This window comes from Dendrobium catenatum, unplaced genomic scaffold (genome assembly GCF_001605985.2).
Source record: "Dendrobium catenatum unplaced genomic scaffold, ASM160598v2 fragScaff_scaffold_133, whole genome shotgun sequence".
Classification (NCBI taxonomy): Eukaryota; Viridiplantae; Streptophyta; class Magnoliopsida; order Asparagales; family Orchidaceae; genus Dendrobium; species Dendrobium catenatum.
The window spans coordinates 6,903,744-6,918,291 of NW_021318595.1; the positions used below are offsets into that span (position 1 = coordinate 6,903,744).

The 14,548-nt window shown below is 31.1% G+C and overlaps 1 protein-coding gene across 2 annotated transcripts in view; it reads right to left on the minus strand.

Annotated features, from left to right (window-relative positions):
• LOC110100096 (polynucleotide 5'-hydroxyl-kinase NOL9) overlaps positions 1–8,530 on the minus strand; it is a 12,488-nt gene extending 3,958 nt beyond the window's left edge. The window contains exons 1-5 of one of the 2 annotated variants that reach the window (XM_020827490.2): positions 8,261–8,530; positions 8,074–8,171; positions 7,944–7,977; positions 2,658–2,827; positions 2,369–2,549 (exon numbers count right to left, since the gene is read on the minus strand). In XM_020827490.2, coding sequence (XP_020683149.1) covers positions 2,369–2,549; positions 2,658–2,827; positions 7,944–7,977; positions 8,074–8,171; positions 8,261–8,454 — 677 coding nt within the window. In that variant the 5' untranslated portion in view covers positions 8,455–8,530. The remainder of the gene's footprint in view (positions 1–2,368; positions 2,550–2,657; positions 2,828–7,943; positions 7,978–8,073; positions 8,172–8,260) is intronic. The other variant, XM_020827491.2, reaches the window with a different exon arrangement.
• Positions 8,531–14,548: the final 6,018 nt, after the last annotated feature.

The following is a 14,548-nucleotide window of genomic DNA, read 5'->3' on the forward strand; positions in this document are numbered from 1 at the left end:
ACGTCAGCGCCGTGAGCGCTCGCTGGGATCTTGATCGAGTCTATCATCCATTCCCCCACCATCCGCCTTAAGTGCAAGATGGTGCAATTTCAAATTTTAAATATCAAACTTCCAAACTCTCAACCATTTCCAAACAATCAAACATTTTCAAATTTCCAAACCCATTGCTGCTACTATATGCCAGATACCACGTATACTCTACGTATCTGATTGATGACTACCCTTAATCGAAAGTTCTCTCTCGTGATCGGGAGGGGTAATTAACTATAGGGGCTTGCGCCTATAGGAAACCAGAACTCAGATCATAAAGTCCTCACAAAATGAGGGCGAAATCTCTGGGTAGTGTCTTATCTACAAACTCATCTGCCTTCCAAAATTTACCTCGGAAATTATTCAGTTAAAACTCTTTCGCCGAATAAAAAAGAAAAGCGAGCGGAGGCTGGGGCCGAATTTTCGGAGCCCACATCCTTATAAATATTTTCTTCATTGCTCTGACCTCCCATTTATTTTAGCTAATATTTAACCAATTATAACTATGTTGCTTACAAAAAACATACAAATATAAACTTATTAATATCCTTCATAAGCAAATCCATAATTAATACAAAAAAGATGTGGCCTTAATATTGTTCCTTGATGTAACCATCTTATAATAGGGTAATTTTTAGTTAATGCCTAATTCTAAAATTAGGGAATCTCAATCATGCATTTCATTAATTCCTTTAATAAATATTCCACACAAACCATCTTCTTGATGCACACAAAATCACTCCTTATAGTACTAAATCATAAGCCTTATCAAGTTCAATGAAAATTTTAAGAAATTCCTTTCTGCACTTCATGCATTTCCAATTTAATAACAACAAAATTGATCACATAACTAACCTAGCATTGAAACAAATTGATTCATGATACCAATGTAATTTGTCTAAGTCTACATTCCGTTGCTCTCTCCCAATATTTTTTGTCTCATAATTTTTTTTAATTAACATTATACAAGATATCTTCTTTGCACTTAAATAATTATATTAAAATGCATCTTCTCCAATGTATTATCAGACGGTATTAATGGTCATTGATTTGGCCTAGTATTTCTATTCAACTTGTATTAATATATATTCTATCCTTTCTTAACCTTATTTCTTTCATTTCATTGATTTATACTTCTTCGGATATTTTCATTTAAAACAATTTAAAACATTTGTTATCTTTAATATTTCATTTATATTTCTTTTTCCCATTTGATTTGCACAGGAGCACCGTCTCAAAGTACCCAAAAGTACAACCTTTTCCATTTGATTACCTTTTCCATTTCCATAACATTTTCCTTTTCCTTTTTTTTCGTGCACGAGTATGACGTCCCCAGCCAGTACCATAAGGGGGTGAACTCCTGTCGTTTTCAATACATTTTCCTTTATTCTCTTTTCTTTTCTTTCCTTTTCTCATTTTCATCCTTATTGTTATCATTGCATACAACATATCTTACATGTATCTATATAAATATTACTTCTCATTTTCATAAACTTTTAAACCTTCACATCCAATCATTATTCTTTTGCATGTTAGCAAAATTAACTCGTTCATGATTGACTAGACAGTAAATTAAATAGGTTGCTTGTTCATGTTTGGCTCGTTTACACCCTTACTTTTTCTCTATTCAATCAATAAAAAGTGTCTCAATCAACCAGACAGAATCTAGCTTGATCAAGGTGGTTACAGGTTTTTAAAGTAATATAAGTGTCCTAAATTTAATGAGTCTTGTGATGGGATAATGAAACCCTAGTTTACATTGAAAAAGATTAAGTGGAATCCACTCTTCTATAAAAGATATAACCTTGAATTAAGCTTATAAATATCTCAAGAAATGTAATCAATGGATGTGCTTTTGGTGTAGTCCTCCAGAAGACCGTGCATAAGACCTTCCGCAATTGGCATATAGGACTGCTTTTTAGTGTGGATTGAGTCTTTTAAAGACAATTTCCTTCCAGTTTTTCCTGCTTGATTAGGCTTAACCCGTTTGGTCAGGTTTGAGCTATTCTAAGTTAATCCTAACTGAAGTAAAACTTAGTAAGGAAAATGGGATGTGGTTCAAGGCATTATTGACCGCCCTAACACCCGAAATATCAACAAGGGCGTCCTCGGAACTGTAGAATAGGGTGATTCTTCGTTACTCAGGACTATTCCTGAGTTGCAGCATCACTCTAGTAAAGATTTTACATTTTGTCGATAGTGACCTAATGGTTATAAATGAGGCAAACAAATCATTACTCCATTCCATCCTTCAAACTTAAAAATAAAACATATACATTCTGGCAATATAACTTATTTTCTTTGATGAAGATTGAAATCAAATGCAGATAAAACTCACGGTCGATGTGAAGTCTCATTTCCAGCACAAATCTGAATCAAATTTACTGACTTTCTTTGCGGGTTTTCCAACCAGAACATCCCATTTGGCAAGTTTTTGTTTTCTGAGGAGACGCACACTTTGACGACATGAGTGGGAGAAGTATGCTGCAACATTGCCACTAGCACATCATACCCAGTACCTATCGCAAAAGGAAATCAGCATTATTTTTCTATGATAACTTCGAGTATAATGTTTCCATAATGACTAACATAGACAAAAGAGTAGTGAAAAATGGGAAAAAGCATACCTTTCACCCATCCAGATGTGTTGATGATAAGTGGCAACAATATTTTGCAAGGATTATCAATCTCATCCTTCTGGTAGAACTCTCGGCAAAAGTAATCATATAAAAAAATAATGCTGGAAAAATAAGTTTTAGCTTCTTTCTTAGCAGAATCATGGCCAAAGAAAACGCACCTGCATTAAAGTAAGGAAAAATAATAGATCGCAGGCACAATTTACCAAACCAAAAAAGATAGATTTAAGTTCAGATGGGTCGGAAAAAAAACTTGATTTATTGTAGCCTCTAGATTTTTCTTGTATTTGACATAAGTCTACAATACTCTTGCACGAGTAGAATTCTAGAATTGTCCTGTAGAAATTTTAGAAGAAAATTCTCGTTCATTGTTGTATCTATAACTTGTTATGGCGTCCTAAGAATAGAGATGCTCTGCCATTATGTATGAATCCAAAGTTAAGATCAATAAAAAAAGCCGCTTCCATCCTACATAACACTCCTTTTTTCTCCAATAAAGCGAGGCGAGAACTATGGCGAATAGTGAATTGGTTTCTTTCTAAGTTTTGATGCTCACCAAAAGCAACTGTAACAATTGGCTCATCTAGATGAAAGCTCTACCTGGAGCATAAGAAGTGTGGATGTTGTTGAGGAAGGCTATGAAGAGCAAGACAACGTTGCTCTTCAACAAGTCCAGAGGGAAGCCTCAAAGATTCAAGAAAGAGGAGCGAGAAAAATATCTATCTCATCTTTCAAATGATGAAAGATCATAGGTTCGAGAAGATCTTAAGTGAAACTATGGGCAAAGAAATTCTAGGAGAAGCTTCGGACTTATAACAAGAGAGTCAAGCAAGTAAAAAATGATTCGAATTCAAGCTCACAGAAGTGAGTTTGAACTTTTTTAATGCAGAAATCCAAATCAATTATCATATTTTTGAACCGTTAGTCATTCTCTATCAATTGAAAAGAAATAGTGATAATATTAGTGAGGTCAAATTTATAGAAAAAAATATTTGTATTTTAAAACCAAGTATTGACTTCATTGATATCACCATTGAAGGAACTAAGGATTTAGAAATCATGATTGTGGACAAATAATAAGACCCTTGCAAGCAAGGAAAAGCAAAAAAAGAAGAATAAACAAAAAAAGGATAATGGAGAAACTACGACAATGCAATTTGAAAGAAGAAAACTAAAATAATGATAAATGTCAAAAACAAAAAAGATGCAGCCAAGGATGTGGTCTTGGACAAGAAAAAGAAGGGAGAGGTGGTTGCAACAAGTCAACAACTCCCGTAACTTCAACAATAAAAATAAGAATGAAAATCCGCAAGCAATAAGAGGTCGTGGAAAAGGAAACTAATAGTCGAGGCATGACAAAGCTCATACCAAATGCTATAATTGTCATAAGGTCGGACATTACATTTCTGATTATAGATGTTCAAAAAAATTAGAGGATAACAACTTAGTAGTAGATAAGAGCAAAGGTACATTGTTGCTAGCATATAAGGATAAATATGGAGGCCAAGTAAATATATGGTAATATGGTATCTCAATACCGATATAAGCAACCACATGTGTGGAAAAAAAGAATGTTTTTGCAGAGCTCAATGAAACAGTAAATGGAAATGTCTCATTTGAAGATGAAAAAAAATATATCAATATTAGGGATAGGTAAATTTTTATAACTATGACTGGAAATGTCTCATGAAGAATAATATTTGGAGTTCGGGTTAGTTGTTAAATAATAATATGATATTCACCTGAAAGAAAAAAAGAAACCTTTCTTAAAAGATCGTAACAACAATTTAATTAACAAGGTGCCTATATCAAATTACATAATGCTTCTCTTGAATATTGAATGTGATTTGCGAGGGGTTTAAATGCTTTTTATAGCAACTCGTCATGGCTTGGCAATTATAATATGGACACCTAAACTTTGGTGTCCTAAAGCTTTCGTGGAAGGAGATGGTGAGAGATCTACCATGCATCAGCAACTCGATCAAATACATGAAGGATATTTATGAAAGACACAATCCCAATAAAACTTTTTAAAGGAAACAACTTCAAGAGTAGCAAAACTTGAGCCATGCACACCAATATTTATGACCTCTTTAGACCGATGCCTTTTGCTGAGAGTAAATATTTTCTCCTCCTTAGTGATGATTTTTTTGGGAAAATATAGGTGTAATTTTTGAAGAAGTTTAAGGTATTTGAAATTTTCAATAAGTTTAAAGCTCTCATTTAGAAATAAAATGGACTTGGCATCAAGTCCATAAGCTCAGATCAATGAGGTGGGTTCACATCAAATGAGTTTCAAAGATATTGTGAAGAGCATGAAATTCATCATCCCCTAATAAAATATAGTGGCGAAGAGGAAGAGTGTATCCATTCTTAACATGATCTAAACCACACACAAAATAAAAATAAAAAAGCCTAGAGTTTTGGACCAAAATAGTCACTTATGAAATTAACTTGACAATTCGCTCCCTAACAAAAACTATGCATGGAATGACCCCACAATAAGCTGGAGTGGAAGGAAGTTAGGAATTTCACATCTTTGTCTTTGGAATTATTGTTTATGTTCACATTACATATTAGATAAGGACAAATCTCGACAAAAAAAAATGAAAAAGCATGTATTCAATAGCCATGACTCAAGTTCCAAACTCTATAAGCCAATAGTTCAATTAACAACAAGGCTCTAATTAGTTATGAAATGGAGTTCGATGAAAAAGATTTTTGGGAGTGGAACACACAACAAAATGAGCACAATTTTCTTCCTTACATTGACCAAGAAGAAAGCCAACAATCAAAGGAGAAAAGAGAAGAATCACAAGAGCCCATCACCCCACCAATATCACTAATCGCAAACACATGTAAAGGCTCGATATTAACAACACTTTCAAGTGCAATCTCAAATGAGAATAGGCCATATTTTAGAAGCATGCAAGACAAATATAAAATAACCAAGAATCAATATGACATTGCTCTTTTTTGTTTCTTTAATGATAATGAGCTGTTAAGCCATCAATAAGTGACGAAAAGTAAGAAGTTAGTAAGTGCCACAGATGTATAAATCGATACAATCACAAAGAATGATACATGGGAACTTGCTATACATCCACAATGATTGTAGTGATTGAGGTCAAATGGTCGTACAAAGCAATGAAGATGTTGACTGAGACATGGAACAATATAAAGCAAGGTTTTTAGCTGAAGGATATAGTCAAAAAGTCAGCATTAAGTATGATACGGTATTTACTCATTGGGCTTGTCTTGGAACCATTAAACTAATCATTTCTTAGCTAGCCCAAAATTGCCGGAAGATTCAAAAAAAAGTTGGGAAATCTACCTTTAATATATAGTTTTTGAAGAATTGTCTGCCTAGAGCAACCTTTAAGTTATGAAATGAAATAGCAATAAGAGAAAGTATTGAAATTAAATATATGCCTTATATGGTATAAATCAAGCATCAATAGTTTAGAATACTTGAATCAACAAGTACTTCCAAAAAAAGACTTTTGTTATGTGTCCACATGAAAATGCACGTTCCATAGCAGTTTAAAATAGACATTTTGATTGTGTTTGTATGTAAACAGCTTGATTTTTGCATTTAACAATCTAATTATGTTTGAGAAGTTCAAGAAAGAAATGGCCAAATATTTGAGATAACATACATTGGACCCATGTCTTAACACCTCAACATTGAAGTGAAGCAAAACAACAAAGGCATCCTTGTAACTCAGAAAGGTCATGCTAAAGAGATCCACAAAAAGTTCAAGATGAATGACTCTAATCCTACTGGCACACCAATGGAATGTGGAATCAAATTGTTCAAAAATGATGGAGAAAAGGTTGACACAACTCTCTACAAAAGCCTTGTCAGAAGTTTGCGCAACTTAATTTGAACAAGGCTAGATATTTTGTATGTCGTTGGAATAGTCAGTTACCATATGAAAGTTCTAATAATAACTCATTTCAAGATCATAAAAAGAATACTTTGGTAAAATAAAGGGACAGCCAAATAAGGCCTTCTTTACTCCATTTCTAGTATATATGAGATTGTTGCATATTGTGATAGTGATTTGAGCAAATTTTTGGATTATAGAGAAAGCGCCACCTAAGTTGTGCTCTTTATATGAGAGATATTGCTTTCACTTGGATATCAAAGATGGAACCATCGTTACACTATCAACTGGTGAAGTTGAACATGTCATTGCAACTTCATGTATTTTTCATGGTATTTAGTAAAGAATTTGTTGAAAGAATTGCATCTGCCACAAGAAGAGCAAACCAAGATAAATATTGACAATAAATCTACACTTATATTGGCAAAGAATCTCATCGTTCATAATAGAAGCAAGGGAATCAATACTCATTATCACTATATAAGATAAGGGGATCATAAGAAAGGAAGTAAAAGTACATGATGTCTCAAGGTCAAATCATGGACATCATTACTAAACCACTCAAGAAAAAAAAAAAATCTAACAAGTTATTGGGCATCATAAATCAAGTTTAAGAGAAAGTACCGAAAAAAAAAAATTATTGATTGATGTCTCTATATTTTTCTTGCACTAAGTAGAAATGTAGAAGACTATAATTCTCTAGGCTTCCCTCGTACTATTTTGTATCAAGCTAAAGTTGAGATCAACACCAAAACATCTTCTATCCTAAATATCCTCTCCATCTTGTATCTCCAACAAGATTTTCATAGTTATCCGCTTGGTTAATTTTTTTTTTCTTTTAATTTTTGCAGAATATTTGAAATTTAAATGCCAAGTACACTGGCAGACATTTTAACACAATGGGATGTCTGGAAATAAGTAGTATTTAACTCAGGTAAGATTTAATAAATATTGTAAATTCATATTTAGTAAATCTTGGATAGTTTTCCCCAAAAAAAAAAAGTAAATCTTGGATTCATTAAATATTGAAAAATATTTGGCATGATGGTTATCAAATCTAGTTAAATCCTAAAAAATTGTTTGGTGGCCATTTTCAAGATTCAGAATTTATGTGCAAGGGAGGAACGAGCACATTGAGGACAAGTCACGTAAATCTCTTAAATCCTATCTCCCCGGTATTTGTTAAATCTGATAAAACGGGACTATAACGGGTTTAAGAAGGCAGTAGTATTTATGAAGGCTTAAACAATTGTTTTTCAAGATTTAGCTCAAGTACTTGCTAAATCTTGGCTAATTCTTGCAACCAAACAGCACCAACAGAAGTGAATAAAGAAGAAAATAACACCAACTAGAATAAAAAAATGTTGGAAATGCGTGGATTGCACACCTCTCAGGCTTTTTTAAGTATAAAATCGTCAAGTCTGCGAACAAGTAAAGATCATTAGAACCAATAAAAAAAATATTTAAAGGAAGAGCGGCGAAATGATTGAAATGGATGGGGTGTTATGGAAACATGCCAGGAGTCTGCTTATCGATAATGTGAAGAGAGACGCAGCCCGTAGTGCCGAACTCCGGCTGGCCGACGTCGGTATCCAAATAAGCGACTCTCTTATACCTACATGCATTCATTTCAAAATGTCCAAATGAAATGCAGGTACAAAGATCAAGGAGGATTGTGGAGAACAAAGAAGAATCTTGACGGACCTCTTCAAAAGAGTGTTTAGGAGAAGGCGTGAGAAGCTGGACTTGCCGCAGTTAGCAGGACCACAAATAAAGGTAATCGGAGGAGGGAACGAGGTGGAGTCGTAGGCAATGTTGTCCGCCGCCGCCTCCCACGACGGAGAACTGAGATTTCTCGGCAATGGAGCCTGAGCAGAGCCGTCTCGCTTTTCCCGCATCTCTCGCTTACTCCTTCCCCCCTTTTCTATTTTCGCTCCCGCACTATTTGGATCTTTATAAAGAATGAATCACTTGCTACTCTCGAAAGAGAGCGCAATCGCACAGTAGCCTCTTTAGTGCGGCGGGTTTTTTCACTCATATATGGATGTTATATTTTTATTTGATTACCTTCTTATTATTTTAATTGAAATTATTTATTTTATATTATCTTTTTTTTTATCTCTTATGAGAGAAGTATTATTATTTTTCAAAACCATATTATTAATTCATATAAATTAAGAGCTATAAAATTGTATTAGCCAAATAATAAATATTTATAATTAAATAATTAATAACAATAATTCTGAGATTGAGTGATAGTTCTATCACATTTATTTATTTTATATCAAGAGGAATATCTAAAAGTTAGACTTAAGAATAGTTTTAAAATTAAAATATTGTATAAATAAATATCAAAATTTAGATGTGAGATATATAAAAATTTTCATAAGTTATAAATTTTCGTTGGCGTTGTTGTCGATTGGCTTTCTAGCATGAACGATTCCTCTTTCTACAGTTATTCACTAAAGAGGAAATATTGAAAAATAGAGAAAATGAATCAATAATCTCACATATAGTTGGGATGTAAATTGAGAGCTTTATCATTATTATTATTATATTTTATTACTCTAGTTTTTTCTAATGGTTATAGAACAAACATGAACATATCCAAACTTGATTATGCCCTTACGGCCATCAAAATATACAGGGGTGATGTCTCCTTGAATTTAAGCAAATGTTAGAAAAAGAGCATTATCTTCCTTTTGAGATAAACCTCAATAAAATAAAATTAGCATTTGTTCAGTCCTCTCAATAGAAGAAATTTGCATTACCTCTAGCACATAAGTCATAATCTCGATTCCTATGTGAAGATCAAAAGCAGAGAAAAATATTTTTTTGTGAGTTGTTAGAAATTTTTTTAAATGAAATCAGTAATAGAAGAAATGAAATATTGTCTTGATGAAATCATGATTACTTGCTAACCTCTGTAAGGGTGAAAAGAGGAAACAACAGGAGAAGCAACTATTAACAATTTCAGAAAGAAATCATATCAGAAAACAGAAAATTTTGATAAAAAAGAATAGGAGAAAGAGCAGAAATATGCCAGTTACATAATCCGACATTACGAAAGGATCTAAACTTTTATGTTAAATAATAATCCAACATTAGGAAATGACTGAAGCAACAACGATAATGATGTGTGGAGAGTTTATGGGAGGAGATATGAGACGGTAGAGTGAGGGATAGATAATTGTAACATGAAGGCTGATGGAGAGCAATTGTTGGGAGTGAGCTGTTGGATTCGTCTCTCACAATGAACTTCATAAGTGAGAGGAAGAAGTTTACAATAATTTTGAGTGCATGAATTATATCAATATGAGAGAATAGGAAGGCTGGAAGTAGAAATCTCAAGGGTTGCAATGGAATGCACGGACAATATTTTGTCATTTTTATTTGTACGGTTGAGATTTAATTTAGGAAGAATAGTATAAATGTGTATTTAATTAATATGAAGGAATACTAAGAAGTATTAGAGGATTTAAATGATTTCTTCATTTATTTATGAGATACGAAGAGTGGAATACAAAGGGATATTTAATTAAAGGAACTCTAAGAAACATTAAAGAATTTAAATGATTTATTTATTTATTTGTGTAAATGAAAATTTTGCTCATATGAAAAATAATAATATATTAATTATTTTTAAAATTATCAATTAATAATGATAAAGAAATAAAATCAAAGGCCATTATTCTATTTCAATAATAAAAATGAAAAGCTAAGATTTTGTTTGGGAGTAAAACTCAAATGACTTTTATAATAGTAGTATAGATGTAAAAATTATTTATTAAAATAAATAATTAGAAAATTATACTTTAGTTTTTTTATTAATTATTAAAATTATGAATTTTTAACAATTAATATATTATTTTTAAATGGTTGTTAATTATATTAATTATAATGCTTATACCTAATAATAATAATAATTTGTATTATATTAGTTATTAGTATTAATATGGTAAATAATAAACAAATTGTTTTATGGCTAAATAACGGGCAAAGAGCAATAGCAAGAGAGGGACCTCTTGTAATAACCTGCAAATACGAAAAGTGCTAAAAAATAATCTGAATTCCTACTTGAACTGTAGTGCAGCGATGTTGTGCCTTTGAGCACTACAAGGTGCTGGGTTTTGGAGCACAGTGGCGCCTAAAATGGTTGTTGTGAAGTTGACATCTTTGTTCTATAGTGATTTTGGATTCAACGTATATATATAGTGTTGCGATGTTGTGTGATGGCATTATGACGCTACCTATAATAGCCCGTATTTTGATTTTGACAAATTTTTTCTGGAGTCATTATAACTCCAAATCTCAACTCATTTTCGTCGTAGCATTGTTATTATAGTATTTTAATTTGACGGGTTTTTTCATAATTTTTTGACGCCGATGAATATCATTAAGAAATTGGTATCTATCGGTATAAGTGAAGATTTTAGGATCGTTAGGTATCCATTTTACAAACCGATTTAACCATATTTTTAAAATAAAATGATTTATTTTATAGCTAGATAGTTTTTTTGTAATTTTTAAAGTCCTAAAATAGTTTATTTGAGTATATACTAAAAATTAATTAAATTATTATTTAATAAAATATATTAAGTCATTAAAAGGTTTTAAAACAATTTTCCTTTTCATTTTCGACAACCGAGAGTTGATTTAAGAGATTTAGAGAGAAAAGTGAGAAGAGAGAAAAGAGAAGTTTAGATTTGGAGGCTGCGGAGCAATTTTCGTTAGCAAGGACAGTTGGGATATTTGCTCATCTCACTTTAAAAAACTTTCATTACCCTAATTTTGATTTTAAATATTTTGTATTATTTATAATTTTTTTTATCAAATTTATGATTTTATTATCGAAAAATGTGAATAATTTTATATTGGTAAAATGTTCAATGTGTAACTTTTTAGATATTATAGATATCAAGATTATGAATTTTTTTAGTATTTATTTGAGATTTTTACTAGGTGATTTTGAAAGTACAATAATTTTTATCTATCCAAAAATTTATTTTGACTTCTAAAAATAATTGTAGTATAATAAAAGTCTTAAAATATCATTTACACAATCCCTAGTAATCTGATAATTTCCTAAAAATGTAATTTTTTGCTTATTAATAGGTTTTTTTTTGTCTACCGTTAAGACATATTGACACTTTCTGAATTAAGATCAATTATATTTTATTAGCTACAATGCATTAAAAATGAATGTGGATATATGCTTAAGTGTTTGAGTAAAAGTTGGTCGTTATTGTTATTATAATATTGCGATAATAATGTGTGTGTAAAAGACTTGTAAAGACTAGTTGACCCATTGGTTTGAGACTGATTAACATGTATAGGATGGTGGGCCGACATGCTTTCCTTTAAATAAAATAGTTTTGTGTTGTCCTTTACTAAGTTCACATGATACACTGATTGGGAGTCATAAGGAGATTATTACTGTGCTGATAGGGAAAGAGTGATTACTCTATTTATTGAGCCAACGATTTACTAATATTAATATTAAGACTCAAAGATATTGTGATAGCCATGACTTTTTACTTGTTTAGTGTGACTACTAAAATATATATTGAGTCATTATTCTTATTATTATATGGATTTATTAGTACTGCACATATTTACTGTTATTGTATTATTCTACTACTTTTGCCACTATATTATTATTATTATCGATTTGGAAACCGATACTATTTGATAATATTGATTCAATGTACTTATACTAAGTATGTGATACACTAAGCACGTGATATAGGATGCCTAAATAACATATGAACATTAATGTTTAAAATTATAGAATTTACTTTAATGTTTATTACTGATATATGATATTAGATAGCTCTGGTTGTTGTTTATTAAAAGATAAATGAATAATTTTTTTCAAATTTAATTTTGGTGCATCACATTATCCACTAAAAATTATTTTAGATAGCTCTTATTGTTGTTTATTCTATCAATTTTTTCGTATAATTGTAAGGCCTCCATGAGTCCATTCAATTACCTTTCTTTAATCTTCATTACTTAGATAGTCAACATAATGATCAACATTCCCTTAGTTATTAAGTTTCTTACATGTAGCATTTCTTAACCATTAGAAACATGAATTCATGCCCACTTATATGGTTATGAGGGCTTATATGATTGGTTTGTAAACATCTTCACCATCATTCTTGTTGATAGTTGTCTTCCATATCATTGACCATATTGAAGATGTAAAACCCTAAAATATATTTTGGGAAGAATTGCCCATTTTAATATCTTAATTAATCAATCATAGTTTCTATGAATTCATAAACATAAATTAATATAGTATAAGCAACTAAAAATTATTTTAAAAAAAAAATATTCATAAAATAGCCTTGCATGTCTAAAATAATATGGTGAGATCGATTTTTAAAATGGACACCAACGGTCCCATAAAACTCACTTATACTTATATGTTCAAATTTTTAAGGAATTGCAATATTTTTATTTTCATATTTACACTGCCCATTAAATCAGAAAATAAATTATTATAATTATAGCACATCAATATATATGAGCTCAATAAGACAAATTGTAAATTAGATTTAAAATGACTCCTAAAATATTATTTGATTGTGTCAAAACATGAACTATTATAGAAGAACCCAACAAGTTTACGAATCATTACCTATGATAAATCATTATTCACTTATAGGCTAACCTATCATCTTATAGAGCCAATGTCTCCATGTCCTTTCACCAGGATGCGTCACCTTTCATAATAAGACATACTTAATTTTGATAAGGAATGACTACCTCTCTTACATCTCCTTGCTATGCTAGCTTATCAAGTAGTTGTAATGATGCCCACTTATGAGTGTCTCTATTGGCATTCACATCTACTGGTCGTACGTAGTATGTGCTCAGACACATTTATCAACTCCAACCTAGCATGATGCCACATCCACATGCAAATTTGATGGTGTTAGAGATGTCAAACCTTCAATTGTCAAATTGAGATCATCATGTAACTTTTTTTTTTTAGATCATCATGTCACTTGTTAAATCAAATTTGACAATTTTGCTGAGCAATCTATAGGGGTATGCCTTACTATGTCACATTGATTGGACCTATCTATTGAGTGACCTACTAACCCTATACTAATGAGTCCCATTGTTTAAGTTGTTCACCCATATAAAATTTGTACCTAGTTAGATGCCATGTACTTATTTACATGTCGCACGTCCTTATAGGTCTTCCCCCAACTCCCACATTAAATTTGTTGAATCATAATGACATATTAGGAATTTCTATTCATTGTAATTTTAAGGGGCTAATGCAGTAACATAATTCATTATAACGATGTAGATGCTTGCTATACACACATATATATGCTTGTATGTGAGAGTACCATATAAGGCCAATCGTGCCAAGTTATTTTTATACAATGAAATAAAAGTCCATCAAATCATTTATAATCCAATCCATCTAAAATATCCATTGGATTACCCTCATTTCCATCTCAATAGATTGGGTTCTATCAATATCTTACAGACTATATTGGATCTAGCAAAATGGAATAAAATTAACCTCATAGTTAACCAGAACATCATTTTCCTTGGTTAACCATAATGTTTTTCTTAGAAATGTCTTACTCCAATAATAAAAGACTTAAATATTTTACAATATGCACTTTAAAAACAAAATGCTATGCATAAAATTAAGATAAGTTCACAATTACCAATTTTAAATGATAATAATGCATTTATATTTCATAAGTGCATCAACATCATCATATAGTAAAAACATGTGATCGAAATCTTATTATTATTTTATCACATATATTTTTATAATTTTCTACCTAATCCATAATTTTTATTTCCTAGAATTTATGAAACTTCTTAACCACATTTATTCTCTTCATTGATCTTATTTTCTTTATTATTCATTTGTAACGGGTGATACATATCACTGATATTTCAAAAAAAAAAAAAAAAAAAAAAATTTTTAAAAAAAAAAAAAAAAAAAAAAAT